Source organism: Catharus ustulatus, chromosome 4 (assembly GCF_009819885.2).
Source record: "Catharus ustulatus isolate bCatUst1 chromosome 4, bCatUst1.pri.v2, whole genome shotgun sequence".
NCBI lineage: Eukaryota > Metazoa > Chordata > Aves > Passeriformes > Turdidae > Catharus > Catharus ustulatus.
This window is the reverse complement of record NC_046224.1, coordinates 1,023,511-1,044,774: the sequence shown is the minus strand read 5'-3', so window position 1 is coordinate 1,044,774 and position 21,264 is coordinate 1,023,511. Positions and strand designations below refer to the sequence as shown.

Here is a 21,264-nt window from a genome sequence, read left to right as displayed (position 1 = left end):
TGGGAGGACAGGAACGGGGTCAAAAGGAACACAGGGACACCTGGGGGGAATAGGAATGGGGTGTAAAGACACCCAGTGTCACCTGGAGTGACAGGAACGGGGTGAATACACATCCAGGAACACACCTGGGGGGGCAGGAACGGAGACTAAAGGGACACAGGGACACCTGGAGGGACAGGAATGGGAAGTAAAGGGACATAGGGACATCTGGGGGGACAGGAACGGGGAATAAACGCACCCAGGGACACCTGGTGGGGCCAAAACCGGAGTGTAAAGGCACCCAATGTTACCTGGAGTGACAGGAACGGGGTGTAAATACACCCAGGGACACACCTGGGGGACAGGAATGGGGAATAAAGGGACACAGGGACACCTGGGGGATACAGGAACGGGGTGTAAAGGGACACAGGGACATCTGAGGGGACAGAAATGGGGTCAAAAGGGACACTGAGACACCTGGGGGGACAGGAATGGGGTGAAAAGGGACAGAGAGACACCTATGGGGGAGAGGAATGGGGTAAAAGGGACACTGGGGGGACAGGAATGGGGTGTAAATACACCCAGGGACGCACCTGGGGGACAGGAATGGGGTAAAAGGGACACAGGGACACCTGGGGGGGGACAAAGCCGGGGTGTAAAGCACGTAGTGAGACCTTGGAGTGCAGGAACGGGGTGTAAAGGGACACAGGGACACCTGGGGGGTACAGGAACGGTGTATAAAGGCCCCCAGTGCCACCCCACACGTCACACACGGGCTGTGAAGGCGCACACCGACCCCAAACACGGCAGAACCTCCCCAAAACGCACCTCGGGCTCACCGGCACCCCCCGCACCCCCACCCCGAGCCCCGATCCGGTCCCGCGGGGATGTCCCGGCCCCCACCCCGAGCCCCGATCCGGTCCCGCGGGGATGTCCCGGTCCCCCCCCCCATCCCCCGTTACCTTCTTGACGGTGCGCGGCGCCTCCGTGACGGAGCCGTCGGGGCTCACGAGCGCCTCGGCCGCGCTGCCGCTGCTGTCGCTGCCGTCGCGGTGCCGGTGCTGAGGGTGGTGCGGGTCGCTCCTCTTCATGGCCGAAGCCTGCGGCACCTTGGCGGCGGCTGAGGACAGCCCGGCGGCCGAGGAGAGCCCCGCGGCCGAGGACAGCCCGGGGCAGCCGCTGCCCGGAGGCCGCTCGGCGGAGGGGGCCGGGGCCGCCTCACGCTCGGCGCCCGGCACGGGGCAGGCGGCGGCCGCCACGCCGTGCGCCGCTGCGTGAGCGCCCACAGGCTCGCACGGCGGCCCCGCCGCCTTGTCCATGGGGCCGCCGAGCTCCTTCAGCTCCACAGCGGGCGCGGCCACCGCCACCTGCACCGACATCGTCTCCGAATGCTCCGGCTCCGGCTCCGGCTCTCCCTGGGCCGCCGGCCCCGCCCCGCTCCGCCCCTCCGCCCTCGCTGCCGCAATGCATGCTGGGACATGTAGTTTTCCTGCCCCCCCGCTCCGCCCCGTGCCGACTACAGCTCCCGGCATTCCCTGCGGCGCCACGCCGCGCCCCGCCTCCTCGCTGGGCCGCGCGGAGGTTGGTGGGAGTTGTAGTACGCGCGGGGGTTGGTGGGAGTTGTAGTTCCGGGCGGGGCCTCCTGCTCAGGGAGGGCCTTTGGGATTTTTCATTTTTCTTTTGGGTTTTGATGAATTTTTGGTGTTTCGGTCACTGGGCACAGAATCGCAGAAGCACTGAGGGTGATTTCTGGGTGAATTTTGGATAATTTGGGGGGATTTTTGAGTGATTTTGGGGTGATTTTTGGGTGGTTTTTCAGTGATTTTTGAGTGATTTTGGATGGTTTTTCAGTGATTTTTGAGAGATTTCTGGCTGATTTTTGAGTGATTTTTGGATGATTTTTTGATTATTTTGGGGTGACTTTTGAGTGATTCTTGGGGTGATTTTAAGGTGATTTTTGAGTGGGTTTTGAGTAATTTTTGCATTATTTTTGGATTTTTTTTAGTGATTATTGAGTGATTTTTGGGGATTTTTGAGTGATTTTGAGTGATTTTTCAGTGATTTTTGAGTGATTTCTGGGGTTTTTTTTATTATTTTGGGGTGATTTTTGAGTGATTTTTGGGGTGATTTTAAGGTGATTTTTGAGTGGGTTTTGAGTGATTTTTGCATTATTTTTGGATTTTTTTTAGTGATAATTGAGTGATTTTTGGGTGATTTTTTATGATTTCTGGGTGATTTGTTTATTATTTTGGGATGATTTTTGGGTGATTTTTGAGTGATTTTTGAGTGATTTTTAAATTATTTTTGAGTGATTTCGGGGTAGTTTTTGATTGATTTTTGGGTGATTTTTTAATTATTTTGGGGGGGATTTTTGGGGTGATTTTTGAATTATTTTTTTATTTTATGGGGTGATTTTTTGGATTATTTTGGGCGATTTTGGGGTGATTTTTGAGTGATTTTTGAGGTGATTTTAAGGTGATTTTTGAGTGGGTTTTGAGTAATTTTTGCATTATTTTTTGATTTTCTTTTAGTAATAATTGAGTGATTTTTGGGTGATTTTTTATGATTTCTAGGTGATTTTTAAAATTCTTTTGGGATGATTTTTGGGTGATTTTTGAGTGATTTTTAAATTATTTTTGAGTGATTTCGGGGTGGTTTTTGATTGATTTATGGGTGATTTTTTATAATTTGGGGGGGATTTTTGGGGTGATTTTTTAATTATTTTTTTATTTTTTGAGGTGATTTTTTGGATTATTTTGGGTGATTTTGGGGCGATTTTTGAGTGATTTTTGGGTTGATTTGTGGGTGGGATTTGATTGATTTTAGGGTGACTTTTTTGGGATGATTTCTGGGTGATTTTTTGGGTGACTTTTGGATAATTTTGGAGAAAATTTGAGTGATTTTGGGGTGGGTTTTCAGTGATTTTTGAGTGATTTTTGGGTGATTTTTCAATTATTTTTGAGAGATTTTTGGGGAATTTTTGAGTGATTTCTGGTTGATTTTTGAGTGATTTTTGAGTGATTTTTGAGAGATTTTTGCAGTGATTTTTCTGTGAGTTTTTGGTGATTTTTGGACGATTTTAAGGTGATTTTTTGAGTGGGTTTTGAGTGATTTTTGCATTATTTTTGGATTTTTTTTAGTGATTATTGAGTAATTATTGAGTGATTTTTAGGTGATTTTGCAGTGATTTTTTGATGATTTTTGGGTGATTTCTGGGTGGGTTTTATTTGATTTTTGGGTGATTTTTTGGATGATTTCTGGGTGATTTTTTTATTATTTTAGGGTGAATTTTGAATTTTTTTTATTATTTTTGGGTGATTTTTGGATTATTTTAAGTGATCTTTGAGTGATTTTTTTTGGTGATTTCTGGGTGATTTTTTATTATTTTGGGGTGTTTTTGGGTGATTTTTGAATTTTTTTTTATTATTTTGGGGTGCTTTTTTGGGTGATTTTTAAACTATTTTTGGGTGATTTCTGGGTGTTTTTTGATTGATTTTTGGGTGACTTTTGGATTATTTTGGAGCGATTTTTGGATTATTTGGGGGTGATTTTTGAGTGATTTTTTTTGGTGATTTCTGGGTGATTTTTTATTATTTTGGGGTGTTTTTGGGTGATTTTTGAATTTTTTTTTATTATTTTGGGGTGCTTTTTTGGGTGATTTTTAAACTATTTTTGGGTGATTTCTGGGTGTTTTTTGATTGATTTTTGGGTGACTTTTGGATTATTTTGGAGCGATTTTTGGATTATTTTGGGGCGATTTTTTTGGTGATTTTTGATTTACTTTACTCAAAAAAAAAGCACCAGCACTGTGATGGATCAGTGAGACCCCACCCAGCAGCCCCCAAAAATTTGGGGGATTGGGGGAATATTTTAGCCCGTGGTGCCACCTGCTGGCAAAGGCCACAGCTGTCCCCAAAAGTGTCCCCAAAAGTGTCCCCACAGCACCCCAGGGCATTTCCAGCTCCCTCCTGCAGCAGGACCAGGGGGTTCAGAGCATTTTAAACCGATTTTTAAGGTGTTTTAAAGTGGTTTGAAAGATTTTCAAGCAGTTTTTAAGGTGTTTTAAAACATTTTGAAACATTTTCAAGCAGTTTTTAAAGCAGTTTTTAAATCCCCCACCCCCCAAAAAAATGTTTTCCCACATGGATCCCTCCCCAAAAGAGCCCAGAGCAGCCACTGGGATTGAAAATCTGTAAATTTAATACTGATACAGGAAGGTTTTTTTTTCTTTACACAGCAAAAATGAACCCGTGGAAGTCACTGGGATAGCAAAAAAAAAAAAAAAAATTAAAAAAAAAAAAAAAGCCAGGAGCCTACCAGGACTTAACAAAAATAAAAATAAAAATAAAACCAGGGAAAATCCAAACACCAGCAGGGACTGGAACCCTCTGGCCACAGGGTTGCTCTGACTTGATTTTTATTTTTCTTTTTTTTTCCTAAAAAAATAATAAAAAGCTTTTTGCTCTGGGGGTTGCTGACCCTGATTCACCTCGAGCACCCCGAGGTTTTTGGGTTTTTTGTGTTTCCCATCCCATCTCCCTGCTGCTGCCACCCCACTGATCCTGATTTGGGTCTGGGGAGCTGGAAGGGAGTGAGGTGAACCCAAAATAAACAGAGGATTCACCTCCCCATCTCAATATAAACTTTTAAAAAATCAGGAATTTTAAAAAATGGAAGTGGGGGGGTGAGCTCTACGTACCTCTAGCTGTGGGTGGGGCACCCCAAAGCTGCCCAAACCCTCCCTGCTCTAAGCTGTCCCCAAATGTCACCCTCAAATCCCTCTGGGGGTTGTTCCACTGCCAGCTCCTCTCTCCCAGTGACGCTGGAGGGATTCCAGGCTGGGACACGACTCCTCCAAGGATGGTGGAATGTTTGGGATGGATCCCATGGGGTGAGGCACTTTCTGGTGTCCCCCTCACCTCGGGGTGTCACCCCCCATCCCGTTGGTGTCAGAAATCCGAGTCGGGCTCCAGCAGCTCTGCATCCACCAGGTTGGTCCGAGAGTGGATGGGGGCCAGGCCTGGCCAGCCCCCCTGAGTCCTGGGGGGCCACAGGGAGCCCCCACCGTGCTGCCAGCCCTGGTGCTCGCTGCTTGTGCCCTCGGGGCAGAAGGGGTTGCTGATCACGTGCAGCACGTTGGCCCTGCGGCCCTGCCCCCCGGGGAAGGTGACATCGGGCAGGACATCGGGGGCAAAGGCCACCAGGCAGGGCTGGGGGGGCAGGCGGGGCAGGTGAGGGACGGAGGAGCCGCCCAGGCAGCGCTCGGGGTCTGGGGTCACCTCCTTCTTCTTCTTCTTCTTCCTCCTCTTCTTCCTGCGGCCGCCGCGCTGCTGCAGCTCCGGGGACACGTCGGCCTCCACCACCCACAGGTTGGCCCTCTCCTCTGGTGGCACTGGGGGACAGGTGGCTGTGAGTCCCCCATTTCTGCCTCCCTGCACACCCCCAGCCCCCCCAGGATGTTTCATCCCCCAAGCACTTGCCAGGTGTGGCCACGGGCGTCACGGAGATGTCCTGGGGCAGGATGGCTCCTCTCCTGGCCACCATCTTGGTGACGTGCTGCGCCCACGCCGAGGACACGTCGGCCGACGGCTCGTTGATGTTGAACGCCAGCCCGGCTGTAGGGACAGGGGGATGGGGTCAGGGGGGATTTTGGGGACCTTGGGGATGTCCCCTGCCCCGGGCACGTACCCACAGGGCCATCGTGGGACACGGTGTGCATGCTGAAGGACAGCTCCTGGCCCGGGTCCCGCAGCAGCTCCTTGCGCTTGGAGAAGGCCTTGGCGATCATCTTGCTCTTCTTGATCCTCTTGGGTTGGTCATCGCTCTGCCCCGTCAGCCTGGAGGGCACAGAGGGGACAGGGGGACACAGCTGTCACAGCTGGCTCCCTTGGGGATGGAGACATCCCACACACCACCACAACATTCCAGAGCGTTCCACAGCTGAGGGACAAACACTGGGGAATGTCCAACATCCCAGGGAGCTGGGGTGACACCCTGGGGTCCCACCTGCACCAGGTGCGTTTCCAGATGAGCAGGGTGGCCTTGGTCCAGACCCAGGTGCTCATGGAGACGCCGGTGCCGAACATGGCGAACAGGTTGATCTTCTCCACCAGCAGGCTGGGCCGGTTCTTGATCTCGCACTCCGGGATGGGCTTGTTGGTCTGCGTGGCGATGGTCACGTTGGCCTCACACCTGCGGGGACACAGGGACAGTGGCTCTAAGGAGAGGGGACAGTGGCTGTGAGGAGAAGGGACACAGGGACATGGCTCTAAGGAGGAGGATACACAAGGGACAGTAGCTGTGAGGAGAGGTGACACAGGGGACAGTGGCTGTGAGGAGAGGGGACACACAGGGGACAGTGGCTGTGAGGAGAGGTGACACACAGGGGACAGTGGCTCTAAGGAGAGAGGACACACAGGGGACAGTGGCTGTGAGGAGAGGGGACAGTGGCTGTACGGAGAGGGGACACAGGGGACAGTGGCTCTAAGGAGGGGGGACACACAGGGGACAGTGGCTGTCAGGAGCGGGGACACACAGGGGACAGTGGCTATAAGGAGGGGGGACACACAGGGACATTGCTCTAAGGAGGGGGACACACAGGGGACAGTGGCTCTAAGGAGAAGGGACACGCAGGGGACAGTGGCTCTAGGGAGAGGGGACACACAAGGGACATTGCTCTAAGGAGGAGGACACACAAGGGACAGTGGCTGTGAGGAATGGGGACAGTGGCTCTAAGGAAGGGGGACACACAAGAGACAGCGGTTGTGAGAAGGGGACAGTGGCTCTAAGGAGAGGGGACACACAAGGGACATTGCTCTAAGGAGGAGGATACACAAGGGACAGTGGCTGTGAGGAGAGGTGACACACAGGGGACAGTGGCTCTAAGGAGAGGGTAAACACAAGGACATTGCTCTAAGGAGGAGGACACACAGGGGACAGTGGCTCTAAGGAGAAGGGACACGCAGGGGACAGTGGCTCTAGGGAGAGGGGACACACAAGGGACATTGCTCTAAGGAGGAGGACACAAAAGGGACAGTGGCTGTGAGAAATGGGGACAGTGGTTCTAAGGAGGGGGGACACACAGGGGACAGTGGCTCTAAGGAGGGGGGACACACAGGGGACAGTGACTCTAAGGAGGGGGGACACACAAGGGACAGTGGCTCTAAGGAGAGGGGACACACAAGGGACAGTGGCTCTAAGGAGGAAGACAGTGGCTGTAAGGAGGGGGGACACACAGGGGACAGTGGCTGTGAGGAGAGAGGACACACAAGGGACAGTGGCTCTAAGGAGAAGGGACACACAGGGGACAGTGGCTGTGAGGACAGGGGACACACAGGGACAGTGGCTGTGAGGAGAGGGGCCAGTGGCTGTACGGAGAGAGGATACACAAGGGACAGTGGCTCTAAGGAGGGGGGACACACAGGGGACATTGCTGTAAGGAGGGGGGACACACGGGAGACAGTGGCTCTAAGGATGGGGGACATTGCTCTAAGGAGAGAGGACACACAGGGGACAGTGGCTCTAAGGAGGGGGCACACCCTCCCCATGGCCCCCACAGCTCTGTGGGGTGGTGGCGCTGCTGGTGAGGGACGTGGGGCTGTCCCTGCTGCAGTGCCACCGTGTCCCTGTCCCCCTCTGTCCCCACCTGTCCCCGTGCCACTCACAGCACGTATTCCCGGAAGCTGCGCTCCCACTCGGCCTGGTTGAAGAAATCGTAGAAGTGGCAGCCAAAGGTGATGAAGACAAAACCGAAGGCCAAGAAGCCGAAGATGCCTGGAAGAGAACAGGGACATCCCCTGCTCAGCCAAACCCTGGTGACACCACGGTTGTGCCACCACCACCACCACAGCCTCCTGTGTGACCTCAGGGGACAAACTGTCCCCGTTCCCAGTCTGGCTGGAGCCCTCACCCAGGCGCAGCATGGTCTCGTTGATCTTGCTGGCCGCCTTCTCGCTCAGCAGCCCGGGGTGGTTGCTCTTGATGGAGAAGAGTGTCATGACCCCTGTGGGGGAGGATGAGGGGGTCAGGCTGTGGGGACACCCACGGTGGCCCTGTCCCTTCCCAGAGCTGCGCCACACCTACCCCTGATGAGGAAATAGCCCCCCACGATCAGCACGAGCCCGATGGGCGCCAGCACGAAGCCGGCTCGGTAGCGATAATTCTTGTAGCCCACGAAGCAGATGCCACTGACAGAGTCACCATCCACCTGGCAGGGACAGTGACAGGGACAGCAGGCTCAGCTGGCTGTGAGTGCCACCCCGAGACACCACCCCGTGACGGTGACCCCGCTACCTGCGCCACGGCCAGGATGGCCACGGTGAGCACGAAGGGGATGGACCAGGTGATGAGGTGGAAGTAGGAGGTCTTGCCCAGCAGAGGCTGGTAGGTGGTGCCCAGGGCCTTGAAGGACGTGTGCCAGGCGTAGGTGAGCATGACAAACCAGATGACGCCCGACATCAGCGAGTAGTACACGATGACAAAGATGATGACGCAGGACAGCGTCTCGTTGGAGCTGCGGAGAGGCGAGGCCACAGCGTCACCCACCCCCAGGAGGGGACACACAGGGGGACAGGGAGGTGCTGTGGGCACACAGGTGACACCTACGTGGGCTCGCCCAGCCGCATGGTGCCATCGGCCCGGCACACGATCTCGTCGCGGGCGCCGTCCATGAACTGCGCCAGCCACCCGATGCTGCCCACGAAGAAACAGGCGTTGACGTAGAACAGGATGACGGCGGGGTAGCGGTTGGAGTTCCTCCAGTCGGCGACAAACGTGGCCTGAAAAGGGTGGAGAATGTCACAGCTCAGTGCCTGTCCCCTTTTTGGGGACGTGTCCCCGCCCTCCTGTGCCTCACCAGGGTGAAGAAGGTGCAGAAGATGGTGACGGAGCTGAAGGCGGCGATGTAGACGTGCATCTCGCGGTGCTCCTTCTCGGTGAACAGCGGGTTCTGGCACTGGATGCCGCAGCCCTCCACGTCCTCGTACCAGCTCTTGGGGTTGTCCGTCCTCACCAGCGGCGCCTCGCACTGCCCCGAGCTGTTGAACTTGATGTTCTGCACCTCGTTCTGCCAGAGGGGAGACAAGGCTGTGAGGAGGAGGAGGAGGAGACAACCCCATGGCCAAGATGGACATCAGGGCAGGGGACAGCTGGGTTTTGTGGAATCACCACGGAATGGTTTGGGTTGGAAGGGATCTCACTCCTCACCTCCCACTGTGCCAGGTGCTCCAATCCCCAAAGTCCAGCCTGGCCTTGGGCACTGCCAGGGATCCAGGAGCAGCCACAGCTCCTCTGGGAATTCCATCCCAGCCAGGAATTCCTTCCCCAATCTCCCCTTTCCCCATTCCCTGGGTCCTGTCCCTTGTCCCCAGTCCCTCTCCAGCTCTCCTGGAGCTCCTCCAGGCCCTGGAATGTTCTGGAAGCTCTCCCTGCATCCTTCCCTTCTCCAGCCTGGCAATTCCCAGCTCTCCAGAGCCTGACATTGGATCCATCTCCTCTCCAAGGAATTGATGCATCCAGGGCCTTCCCTTGCAATCTCAGCAAACCATCAAGGCTCTCCCTTCCCTGGGCCTCTCTTTTCTATCCCCACTTTCCATCCCAATCCCTCTGCATGGATTCTGAGTGTCCTGAATCCCACAATCCTGGCCTGCCTTGCCTGGGCAGGGAGCTCCAAGCTCGTGGCAGGGACACCTCCCAGCATCCCAGGCTGCTCCAATCCTTCCTTGGGATCCAGGGATTCTCTGGCAATTCCATCCCAGCCAGGAATTCCTTCCCAACATCCCTCTGGCACTGGGAGCCATTCCCTGTGTCCTGTCCCTCCAGGCCTTGTCCCCAGTCCCTCTCCAGTTCTCCTGGAGCCCCTTTAGGCACTGGAATGTGCTGGAAGCTCTCCCTGGATCCTTCCCTTCTCCAGGCTGACCCACACAAGACACAAGCCCTTTCCCTCCCCACTCCCAGCCTTTCCCTCCCCATCCCCGGCCGTACCGGGCACCCCTCAGGGAAGCGATCCGTGGTGCACTTGAGGAAGTCGGGCCAGCCTCGCTCGCGCTCCACGATGGTGCAGGGTGCCCGTGTGGCCTGGCACAGGGTCTGGCTGGGCAGCTCCACCTGCCCATCCTCACACTTGGGCATGTAGACGGCGCACAGCAGGGGCTGGATGACGTCCCAGCAGCGCGGGGCATTGCGCAGGCCTGCGGGGAGGGGACAGCAGTGTCACCAGCCCTGCCAGGGCCACCTCCTGCTGTGCCCACAGCACCCACATGGCTCTGGGATCCCTCTGTGGGGCTCCCCTGCTGTGCCCATGGCACTGGGACCCCTCTGTGGGGCTCCCCTGCTGTCCTCATGGCACCCACATGGCACTGGGACCCCTCTGTGGGGCTCTCCTGCTGTCCCCATGGCACCCACACAGCACTGGGACCCCTCTGTGGGGCTCTCCTGCTGTCCCCACGGCACTGGGACCCCTCTGTGGGGCTCTCTTGGTGTCCCCATAGCACTGGGACCCCTCTGTGGGGCTCTCTTGGTGTCCCCACAGCACTGGGACCCCTCTGTGGGGCTCTTCTGGTGTCCCCATGGCACCCACACGGCTCTGGGACCCCTCTGTGGGGCTCCCCTGCTGTCCCCACAGCACTAGGACCCCTCTGTGGGGCTTTCCCCAGTTCCTTTTTAATCCATTTTTTATACTGTACCCGTCTCCAGTCCCTTTTAAATCAGTTTTCTATACTCTACCCATCTCCAGTCCCTTTTTTATCAGTTTTCTGTTCTCTACCCATCCCCTGTACCCCATTACAGTTTTCTATAGTGCACCCACCCCTGGGCCTGTGCTGTGCCACATCCACCCTCTGTATCCCAATTCTGCTGCTGCCCTCTGTACTGTACCCCTCTACAATGTTTTGTCACACAGTTTTCTATACTGTCCCCAGCCCCACTCCCTCTCTGTACAGTTTTCTATACTGTGCACACCCCCAAACCCCCTCTATACAGTTTCCTACACTGTTCCCATCCCCAGCCCTTTTCTATACAGCTTTCCATATTGTACCCATCCCCAGTCATCCTCTATAAAGTTTTGTATACTGTCCCAATCTCCAGTCCCCTGCTAGGCACTTTTCTACATTGTCCCTATCCCCAGCCCCTTTCTATACAGTCTTCTATACTTTACCATCGTTTTCTATACTTTACCCATCCCCAGCCCCCCTCTATACAGTTTTCTATACTGTCCCCATCTCCAGCCCCCCTCTATACACTTTTCTATACTCTACCCATCCCCAGCTGCCCTGTATACACTTTTCTATACTTTACCCATCCCCAGCCCCCCTCTATACACTTTTCCATACTTTACCCATTTCCAGCCCCCTGCTAGGCACTTTTCTATACTTTACTCCTCCCCATATACAGTTTTCCATACTTTATCCTTCTCCTGCCCCCTGCTAGGCACTTTTCTATATTGTCCCCAGCCCCAGCCCCCCTCTATACAGTTTTCTATACTTTACCCATCCCCAGCTCCCCGCTATAAAGTTTTCTATACTTTACCCATCCCCAGCTCCCCGCTATAAAGTTTTCTATACTTTACCCATCCCCAGGCCCCATCTATATACTGTACCCATCCCCAACTCCCCGCTATAAACTTTTCTATACTTTACCCATCTCCAGCCCCCCTCTATAAAGTTTTCCATACTTTAGCCATCCCCAATTCCCCAACACTACACCCAAACCCCCCCTCCAACCTCCCCCACCCCCCCGTCCCCCCCTCCCTTCCCCGCTCCCCATCCCCCTCCAGCCCCATCCCGGGCCTCTCCCTCACTCTCCCCGCTCCCGGTACCGTCCCGTCCGTACCGGACCAGAGCAGCAGCTTCCCGTGCGCCTCCTCCTGCGAGGCGGAGTCGGTGGCCAGCAGCGTGGAGGTGGCGGTGTAGGGCAGCGCCGAGCCCAGGCAGGCTCCGAAGCGGAGCCGCTCGCAGGGCGCGGGGCGGCGGCAGCGCGGGGGCCCGGCCGAGGCGTTGGGGGCGGCGGGGCAGCGGCCGCCCAGAGCCAGCGCCAGAGCCAGCGCCAGCGCCCAGCGCCGCCCGCCGCGGCCCGGCCACATCGCGGCGGTGCTCGGCGGGCTTAGGGCGGCTCGCAGCGGGGCGAGGGGCCCGCCATGGCCCCGCCGCCTTTGTTGGGCTCGCCGGGAGCGAGCGGAGCGGCCCCGCTGCTCCTCCTCCTTCTCCTCCGCCGCCGCCGCCCGCGGCCCGGCCCGGCCCGCGCCCCCCGCCGGGGCGGGCTGAGGGAGGGACCGCGGGGGAAGCGCTGCGGAGGGTAAGAGGCGCGATCTGTGAGGGGAAAGGCGATGTTTGTGAGGGGGAAAAGTCGCTAAAAAGTGAGGGAAAGTGCTTTTTGGAGGGGAGGAAGGAGTCCCCCTTTGTGAGGGAAAAGTTCCTCTCGTGAGGAAAAAGTTCCTTTTTGTGAGGGAAAAGTTCCTGTTTGTAAGGGAAAAGCCGCTTTCCGTCAGCAAACGTTTCCCTTTTGTGAGGAAAAGTCACTTTTTATGAGGAGAAGTCGCTTTTTATGAAGAGAAGTCGCTTTTTGTGAGGCAAAAAGTAGCTAAAAAGTGAAGGAAAGTGCTTTTTGGAGGGGAGGAAGGAGTCCCCCTTTTGTGAGGGAAAAGTTCCTCTCGTGAGGGAAAAGCCGCTTTCCTTCACGAAAAGTTTTCTTTTTGTGAGGAAAAGTTCATTTTTGTGAGGAGAAGTCGCTTTTTGTGAGGGAAAAAGTAGCTAAAAAGTGAGGGAAAGTGCTTTTTTTAGGGGAGGAAGGAGTCCCTTTTTGTGAGGGAAAAGTTCCTCTCGTGAGGGAAAAGCCGCTTTCCGTCAGCAAAAGTTTCCTTTTTGTGAGGAAAAGTTTCTTTTTGTGAGGAAAAGTTACTTTTTATGAGGAGAAGTTGCTTTTTGTGAGGGAAAAGGTTGCTAAAAAGTGAGGGAAAGTGCTTTTTTTAGGGGAGGAAGGAGTCCCTTTTTGTGAGGAAAAAGTTCCTCTCGTGAGGGAAAAGCCACTTTACTTCATCAAAAGTTTCCTTTTTGTGAGGAAAAGTTCATTTTTGTGAGGGAAAAAGTAGCTAAAAAGTGAGGGAAAGTGCTTTTTGGAGGGGAGGAAGGAGTCCCCCTTTGTGAGGGAAAAGTTCCTCTCGTGAGGAAAAAGTTCCTTTTTGTGAGGGAAAAGTTCCTTTTTCTGAGGAAAAAGCCACTTTCCGTCAGCAAAAGTTTCCTTTTTGTGAGGAAAAGTCACTTTTTATGAGGAGAAGTCACTTTTTATGAGGAGAAGTCGCTTTTTGTGAGGGAAAAAGTAGCTAAAAAGTGAGGGAAAGTGCTTTTCTTAGGGGAGAAAGGAATCCCTTTTTGTGAGGGAAAAGTTCCTCTCGTGAGGAAAAAGTTCCTTTTTGTGAGGGAAAAGTTCCTTTTTGTGAGGGAAAAGCCGCTTTCCTTCACCAAAAGTTTCCTTTTTGTGAGGAAAAGTTCATTTTTGTGAGGGAAAAAGTAGCTAAAAAGTGAGGGAAAGTGCTTTTTGGAGGGGAGGAAGGAGTCCCCCGTTTGTGAGGGAAAAGTTCCTCTCGTGAGGAAAAAGTTCCTTTTTGTGAGGAAAAAGCCGCTTTCCGTCAGCAAAAGTTTCCTTTTTGTGAGGAAAAGTCACTTTTTATGAGGAGAAGTCGCTTTTTGTGAGGGAAAAAGTTACTAAAAAGTGAGAGAAAATGTTTTTTTTTGGGAGTAACGCATCCTCTTTCGTGAGGGAAGAATTTCTCTCTGAAGTAAAAGTTGCTTTTGGTCAGCAAAAGTTTCTTTTTTGTGAGAAAAAGTCACTTTTTCTGAGGAAAAATCGCTTTTTGTGAGGGAAAAAGTAGCTAAAAAGTGAGAGAAAATACTTTTTTTGGGAGGAAAAAGTCCCCCTCACAAAAGGCCTTTGTGAGGGAAAAGTTCTTTTCGTGAGGAAAAAGTGGCTTTTTTGTGGGAAAAAGTCACTTTTTGTGGGGAAAAGATTCCTTTTTCTGAAGGAAAAGTTTCTTTTTGTGCAGAAAAACTCACTCACGAGGAAAAAAGTCACTTTTTGTGAGGGAAAAGTTAATGTTTTTGAAGTAAAAGTCTGTTTTTGTGAGGGAAAAGTTCAATCTTATGAAGAAAAGGTCCAATTTTGGAAGAAAAAAAGTCACTTTTGTGACAAATACATCACTTAATATGAAGAAAATATCGATTTTGTGAGGGAAAAGTCCCTTCTTGTGAGGAAAAGGTCCTTTTTTTTCCTGTGAAATAAAATATCTTTGTGATAAAAAAGGCCTTTGTGAGTAAAAAGTTACTTTTTGGAGGTGAGAAGTTGTTTTTGGGGGAAAGAAGCAACTTTTGGGGGATAAAAAGTCACTTTTGGGTGACAAAAAGTCATTTTTGGGGGATGAAAAGCAATTTATTGAGAGAGAAAAGTTTCCATTTGTGGACAAAACTAATTTTGGGGGAAGGTACTTTTTTTGGGCCAAAAAGTCACTTTTCAGGGAGAAAAGACACTTTTTCTGGGGAAAAAAAGGTACTTTTTTGAGGGGGCGAGTACTCTTTTTGCAGAAAAAAAATCAATTTTAGGAGAGAAAAGACAATTTTGGAAGGAGAGATCTTGATTTCTGTGCAATAAAGTTCATTTTTTTAGGGGTAAGTTACTTTCTTGGGAGGGAAAGACCAGTTTGGGGGGGGGAAAAAATTTTTACGGGAAGAAAAGTTGCTTTTTTGGGAGAAAAGAGTGTTTTTTGAGGAGAAAATCCACTTTTTTGGAGGGCAGCTACTTCTCAGAGTAAACATTTTGTGGGGAGAAGCAGCTCTTCGGAGGGGAAGTTTTGGGAAGAAAAGTGAATTTCTGAGGGAAAAAATCACTTTTTTTTTCATTCCTCGGAGAGTTAATCGCTTTCGGGGGAAGAAATCACATTTCGGCGGGAGATGAGGTGGATTTTGAGAGGAAAAAAGGGGAAAAAAATCCTTTTTTTAATGGGAGAAGCGTCCCGGCCCTCACAAAGAGGCGGGCGCTGGGCCGCATCCCAGCTCCCTCCGCGGGAGGGACCACCCAGCCTGAGGAGACGGGGTGAAAAAAAAAAAAAAATTAAAAAAAAAAAATCCAACCCCAAACAAACTCCACCCACGGTTTTGCGACAGCTCCGAGAGGCCGGGCTTGGCCGAGCCCCCTCAGTCGTTTTTCCCCGCTCGGTTTGGAATCTGTGAGCAGGGCGGGCTGTGCTGTCCCCAGAGCCAGCGCGGTGTCCCCGGCACAGCCCGGCAGCTCCGGCTCGTGTTTTTATTGTCCCCGAAAGCGGCACAGCCCGGCACCGACTCTGCTCCCCCGGCTGTGCCCGCACCCCGAGACAGCGACACGGACACCCGGCCGTGAGGGGAATGTCGGACACCCGGCCGTGAGGGGAATGTCGGACACCCGGCCGTGAGGGGAACGTCGGACACCCGGCCGTGAGGGGAATGTCGGACACCCGGCCGTGAGGGGAACGTCGGACACCCGGCCGTGAGGGGAATGTCGGACACCCGGGGAATGTCGGACACTCGGCCGTGAGGGGAATGTCGGACACCCGGCCGTGAGGGGAATGTCGGCAGTCCCGCGGCGCGGCCTGGGCAAAGGCAGCTCGGTGCAGACAGACGGACACACAGACAGACAAAAATCCTTCTCCAGCGGAGAGGGGAGGCACATCCCCGTGCACAGACGGACAGACAGCGATTCCCCGGCGCTGCTCCAGCCAAAGGCACGGAGCTTCCACATTCCCTCTTCTTCCCCAGCGGAGCCCCTCGGGCTCTCCCCGCGGATCCGGGATTTGGGAATGGCCCGGACACCCCGGCTCAGTACCAGGGGTCTGCCCGGTGCTGCTGGTTGTAGAGCTGCAGCTTGATCTGGTCGCGGATTTGGTTGATGAGGAGCTGAGCCAGGACGATGCCCACCAGCTGGAGAGAGGGAGGGAAGGGGAAGAAGAGAGGGAAGGAGGGGGGATAGGAAGGAGGGATAGATAAGGAGAGGGAGAGGAATGGAGAGATGGAAGAGAAGGGAAGGAGAAGGGGGAGGAAGAGGGAGGAGAATGGAAGAGAAACAGGGATGGAAATGAGAGAGGAAGGGGAAAAGGGAAAAGGAAGGGGGGAGAGAAAGACCAAGAGGGAGGGAGGAAGAGGAAGGTACTGAGTGACACCAGGCAGTGTCACTGCCTGCCATTTGCATCACTCCCACCCTAAATCCCATCCCAAATCCCATCCAGCTTGCAGTGACCCCCTGTTAAGGCAGCTCCCAAACAAACCCCAGAAATCAGAGCCTTGGGACAGCTTCTCCCCGTACCTGGGGCAGGGCCAGCCCCAGGGTGATGCCCCCCAGCAGGAACAGGTTGCTGTGGGTCCAGTTCACCAGCTTGTCGATGCAGCCGTTGGTGTGGATGAAGGCACTGGCCTCCAGGTAGCCCCTGGCCTGCATCCCGTAGCCACACATGGTGTTGATGACAGCCTGGGAGAGGGGACAGAGCACGCTGGGGTCCCTGCTCTTGGGGGCAGTGTGGGGTGACCAGGAGCCTTGGTGGGGTGTCCCCTACCTCGGTGTCCCCATGCCAGCCCTCCAGAGCCACCTGCCCCCAAAGAGCCAATTCCAGCTCTGGAGAGGGAGAATTCTGCATCTCACCACAGCATTTCCACCCAGGAGTCCCCAAAACCAAAGTGTGGGATGGGGAATCCAAACCCAGAGGGTGGGACAGGGAGCCCAAACACAGAAGATGGATTTAGGGACACAAAGCCAAAGGGTGGGATGAGGAACTGACACCCAGAGTGTGGGATGGGGAACCCAAACCCAGGAGTTGGGATGAGGAACTGACACCCAGAGTGTGGAACAGGGAACCCAAACACAGAAGATGGATTTAGGGACACAAAACCAGAGGGTGGGACAGAAGAACCCAAACCCAGAGGGTGGGATAGGGAAAACCCAAACCCAGAGGGTGGATTTAGGGACACAAACCCAGAGGGTGGGACAGGAAAACCCAAACCCAGGGGTTGAGATGAGGAACTGACACCCAGAGTGTGGAACAGGGAACCAAAAACACAGAAGATGGATTTAGGGACACAAACCCAGAGGGCGGGATGGGGAAACGAGTGTGGGATGGGGAACCCAAACCCAGGGTGTGGGATGGGGAACCCAAACCCAGGGTGTGGATTGGAGTCCACACATTGCCCCCAGCGTGTTCCCTGCCCTGGGGCAAGGCTCCAGCTCAGACAGCCCCAGGGGATGTGGGGACAGCCCCAGGGGATGTGGGGACAGGCCCAGGGGATGTGGGGACAGCCCCAGGGGATGTGGGGACAGGCCCAGGGCAGGGTGTCCCCCCAGGACTGACCTGCTCAGGGTCGTGCAGGCAGCAGGAGAAGGGCACGGAGCAGCGCTCCCGGCTGGGGTTGGTGGCCGTGCAGTTGAAGTACATGTTCTGGGACCAGTCCTTGTAGGAGACACCCCCACAGCAGCTGAACTGTGGGCAGGGCACGGGGCTCAGCGGGGAGGGGACCCCAGCCCAGCCTGGGGACACGTCACTCTTTGTGTCCCCAACCTCCCCCTGCCCCGCCATGAACATCAAATCCTCCTGGCAGAGCCATCCAATGTCCCCAAGCTGTGCCACCCCACAGATTAAAGCCTGGCACACAAGTGGGGACATGTCCCAACCCTGCAGACCCCCCTGTCACCTCCTTCTGCCCAAAATCGATGAGGTTCTGCAGGTCCAGGTCATCCCGGTAATGCACGATGGCCCCGTTGATGATCTCGCTGACCTTCCCGCGTGCCTGGGGGACAAACGGGGGACACCAGCGTGGCTGTCACCCAGCAGGACACGATTGGGTCACCCAGCACCCCCACTGCTCCCCCCAGTACCTCATCAGAGAAAACAAAGCCCAGCACGCCGGCCGCCAGCTGCAGGAGGAAGATGATGGTCAGGCAGACAGAGAACTGCAGGACAAGGGATGTGACAGTGAGGTGACCATGGCAGGGACACCGAGATGCCACCAAGGTCCCCAGCAGGGACTGGCAGCACTCACCAGCTGCAGCAGGCAGATGTTCTCCCGCAGGGAACCCACGCAGCCACAGAAGGTGATGAGGAAGGTGAGGACGCCCACCATGATGAGGAGGATGGCAGGGTCCACTGCCAGGCACGCCATGGCCGCCTCTGTCACGGCCAGCTGTCACCAGCACTGCCAGCACCCCCGGGTCCCCAGAGCCCAGCCCCAGCGTGGCTCGGAGCCAGCAGGGCCGGGCAGCCCCCCGAGCTCACCTGCGTGCTTCAGCAGCCGGGCATAGACCCCCACGGCCACCATCACCATGGAGATCACCTGCAGAGGGACACAGGTGTCACCTCGCGGTGTCACCACCCCCGTGCCACCCCCTCCAGAGCCAGGAATGCAAACGGAGCTGCAGCCGCTGCCTCAGTTTCCCACTGTCACACATTGTCCACCTCTGTCCCCACCTCCCCGGAGGTCACCTCTGTCCCCACCTCCCCGGAGGTCACCTTTGTCCCCACCTCCCCGGAGGTCACCTCTGTCCCCACCTCCCCGGAGGTCACCTTTGTCCCCACCCACCAGCCAGCGCTGTTCCTCTACGGGCGGTTGGACACAGGGATGTGGTTTAATCGGAAGCGAAAAACTTCCTCAAAAATAGGGTGGCAAACACGGAAATAACCCGCAAAAAAAAAAAAACCCGGCAGAAATCCCCACAAAAGCATTTAAAAAACCGTCAAAATATAAAAAAATCCCAAACTCCCAAGCAGTACAAAAGTTTCTGAAATATTTTTTAAAAGTCCTTGAAACATAAAAAAAAATATTCAAAACGTAAAACTTCTCAAAAACATAAAAATCTCTCAAAACGTTAAAAAAAAATTCAATCTGGGTTCACTGCAGGAGATATCAGGAGTGGGCTGGGGACAAGAGTGGCTCTGGGGATTTGTCACCTGTGTGAAGTGGGGGGGATCTAAAGGACCCCAAAACCCCTCGGGGAATGGGGAAACCTCCACTGTAGGTTTTGGAATGAGGATCCCAGTGGATGGGGACACTCCCAGGACACTGAGGAATGAGGGGTCACGGTGGGGGGCTCCAGGGGTCCCGAGGGGAGTGGATCAGTGGGGACCAGAAGAGGGGACACTCCAAACTCCAGGGGGCTCCCGGTGGGGTCCTGAGGGTCGAGGTGATTTGGGGGATCCCGGGAATGTGGGGTCTCAAATAAGTGCAGGGATGGAGAGAGGGATGGGGGGTTCTGGAGATGTGGAGTCCCAAAAGAGTTCAGGGATGGAGAAAATCCCAAGGGCTGGGGGGTTCTGGAGATGGGGGATCCCAAAAGGGTTCAGGGATGGAGAGAGTCCCAAGGACTGAGGGTCACAGAGATGGGGGATCCCAGGGGATGGGGGATCCCAACAGGGTTCAGGGATGGAGAAGAGTCCCAAGGACTGGGGGTCGCAGAGATGGGGGGTCCCTGGTTATGGGGGATCCCAAAAGGGTTCAGGGATGGAGTTCCAAGGACTGGAGGGTTCCCAAAAGGGTTCAGGGATGGAGACAATCCCAAGGATGGGGGGTTCTGGAGATGGGGGATCCCTGGGGATGTGGGATCCCAAAAGGGTTCAGGGATGGAGACAATCCCAAGGGCTGGGGGATCCTTGGGGATGGAGGGAATTCCAACAGGGTTCAGGGATGGAGAAGAGTCCCAAGGGGTGGAGGGTCACAGAGATGGGGGATCCCAAAAGGGTTCAGGGATGGAGTCTTAAGGACTGGGGGGTTCCCAAAACGGTTCAGGGATGGAGACAATCCCAAGGGCTGAAGGGTCACAGAGATGGGGGGTCCCTGGGGATGGGGTGTCCCAATAGGATTCAGGGATGGAGAGAGTCCCAAGGACTGGGGGGGGTCCTTGGAGATGGAGGGAATTTCAACAGGGTTCAGGGATAGAGAAAATCCCAAGGGCTAAGGGTTCCCTGGGGATGGGGGATCCGAGCAGGGTTCAGGGATAGAGAAGAGTCCCAAGCGCTGGAGGGTCCCGGTGGGATCTCAGGGATGGGGGTCCCGGGGTGTCCCAGCGGAGCGCAGGGCTGGGGACAGCCGCAGGGTCCGGGTGTCCTTCGGGAATGGGGTGTCGCGGTGCCCCCGCACTCACCCAGAAGAGCAGGTTGAAGAAGAAGAGCACGTACTTGGCCACCGGGCTCACGAAGGAGAAATCATCCCCGAGGGGCCCGGCGGGGGCCGCCACCCGCCTCGCCATGGCCGAGCGGGACCGAACGGAGCCGAGCGGGACCGAACGGAGCCGAACGGGACCGAACGGGATCGGTCCTCGCTTCGCCCCGCAGCGAGCACCGCCGAGCTCAGCCCCGCCCCCTGCCCGTCCCGCCCTCTCATTGGCTGAACCCTCCACACTCCGCCTTCCCATTGGTCAATCTCCCCGTCACTCAAGCCCGTAGGTCCCGCCCCTGCGTTGCCGCACCTGTCCGTGCCTTAAAGGGCCAGCGCACCCCATCCCCATCCCGCGCGGAGTCCAAATCCCTTCCCGAACCCGCCGAACCCCGCACGGAGGGACTGTGGAGCTTGATAATTATGGGGATGAATTATTCGTGAGTGGTTTCTGCCCCGGCTGAAAGTCCTGAAGGGACACGAGGGACAGCAGGGGCACAGGCATCCCTGACACGTTGGTGATTCGGGGTTCTCCTGGAAGGACGTGACCCAAATTTGCTGAAATCAGCCCCAAAACCCTCCGTGCTGCTCCTCGGTGGGAGCCCAAACCGCACCCAACCCCCTCTGCTGCCAAAATTGGGACACTCTGGTAAATCCTGGGACACAGGGTCCCAACAAGACCCTTCCCCAATAGGATCCAACCCTAAAATCCCATTTTTGGGATGAATTTTGCCCTGTTTTTATGCCTCACATTGGCTGGTGCGGGCAGAGATGAGAGCTGTCACCTTGTGCCATCACCCTTTGCTTGGAGGGAGCACCGATTCACTATTAAAATTTAAATGATTATTATTATTATTATTAAAATTTCAATTATTTCTCTTCTTTCTGGGCTGGAAATTCCCTGGGAGAAGATGCTGACACGGCCCTTTCCGGAGGAAAACGAGAACTTCAGAGAGAGGAACCAAACCCAAAAATCCCCTTTGTGCTTTTAGGGTCATAGTCCCACCACCAGAACAGTAATTTCCTTGGGATGCTGCTGGGAGGAGCCCCCGTGACCCCCCCCAAAAATCGAAAAACATCGGGAAAAATCCGGAAAAAATTCAGCTTAAAAAAACCAAAAAAATTCCCCCAGAATTTG

At 54.6% G+C, this 21,264-nt stretch overlaps 3 protein-coding genes across 4 annotated transcripts in view; all 3 read right to left on the bottom strand.

Moving 5' to 3' along the window:
- The window catches only part of AHCYL2 (adenosylhomocysteinase like 2), a 77,212-nt gene extending 75,796 nt beyond the window's left edge, over window positions 1-1,416 (bottom strand). Inside the window, exon 1 of the mRNA XM_033058355.1 lies at window positions 942-1,416. Coding sequence (XP_032914246.1) covers window positions 942-1,358 — 417 coding nt within the window. The 5' untranslated portion in view covers window positions 1,359-1,416. The remainder of the gene's footprint in view (window positions 1-941) is intronic.
- A 2,837-nt stretch (window positions 1,417-4,253) lies between these two features.
- On the bottom strand, window positions 4,254-12,022 carry SMO (smoothened, frizzled class receptor). Its single transcript, XM_033058036.1, has 12 exons — window positions 11,806-12,022; window positions 9,961-10,166; window positions 8,834-9,043; window positions 8,584-8,756; window positions 8,272-8,491; window positions 8,062-8,185; window positions 7,889-7,981; window positions 7,644-7,752; window positions 5,986-6,171; window positions 5,668-5,816; window positions 5,460-5,594; window positions 4,254-5,371 (listed from the first exon to the last, which is right to left on the bottom strand). Exons 2-12 carry the CDS (start codon window positions 10,105-10,107, stop codon window positions 4,929-4,931), a joined length of 1,989 nt encoding a protein of 662 aa, XP_032913927.1. The 5' UTR covers window positions 10,108-10,166; window positions 11,806-12,022; the 3' UTR covers window positions 4,254-4,928.
- Window positions 12,023-15,511: 3,489 nt separating this feature from the next.
- Window positions 15,512-20,308, bottom strand: TSPAN33 (tetraspanin 33). Of its 2 annotated transcripts, none has more exons than XM_033058153.1 (8): window positions 20,116-20,308; window positions 18,254-18,311; window positions 18,021-18,148; window positions 17,857-17,931; window positions 17,673-17,768; window positions 17,333-17,461; window positions 16,297-16,458; window positions 15,512-15,914 (listed from the first exon to the last, which is right to left on the bottom strand). In XM_033058153.1, the coding sequence occupies exons 1-8, from the start codon at window positions 20,218-20,220 to the stop codon at window positions 15,813-15,815; spliced, it is 855 nt and encodes a 284-aa protein (XP_032914044.1). In that variant the 5' UTR covers window positions 20,221-20,308; the 3' UTR covers window positions 15,512-15,812. The 2 variants fall into 2 exon arrangements, with proteins under 2 accessions (XP_032914044.1, XP_032914045.1); XM_033058154.1 differs by having other exon boundaries at window positions 20,150-20,250.
- Window positions 20,309-21,264: the final 956 nt, after the last annotated feature.

Coding starts and splice junctions, on each gene's coding strand:
- SMO (XM_033058036.1), bottom strand. CDS start 10,107: ATGCCCAAGTGTGAGGATGGGCAGGTGGAGCTGCCCAGCCAGACCCTG. Junction 8,186..8,271: donor CCATCCTGGCCGTGGCGCAG/GTAGCGGGGTCA, acceptor TGTCCCTGCCAG/GTGGATGGTGACTCTGTCAG. Junction 7,753..7,888: donor CGAGACCATGCTGCGCCTGG/GTGAGGGCTCCA, acceptor GTTCTCTTCCAG/GCATCTTCGGCTTCTTGGCC.
- TSPAN33 (XM_033058153.1), bottom strand. CDS start 20,220: ATGGCGAGGCGGGTGGCGGCCCCCGCCGGGCCCCTCGGGGATGATTTC. Junction 18,149..18,253: donor CCGGCTGCTGAAGCACGCAG/GTGAGCTCGGGG, acceptor TGGCCGTGACAG/AGGCGGCCATGGCGTGCCTG. Junction 16,459..17,332: donor GCCTGCACGACCCTGAGCAG/GTCAGTCCTGGG, acceptor CCCCTCTCCCAG/GCTGTCATCAACACCATGTG.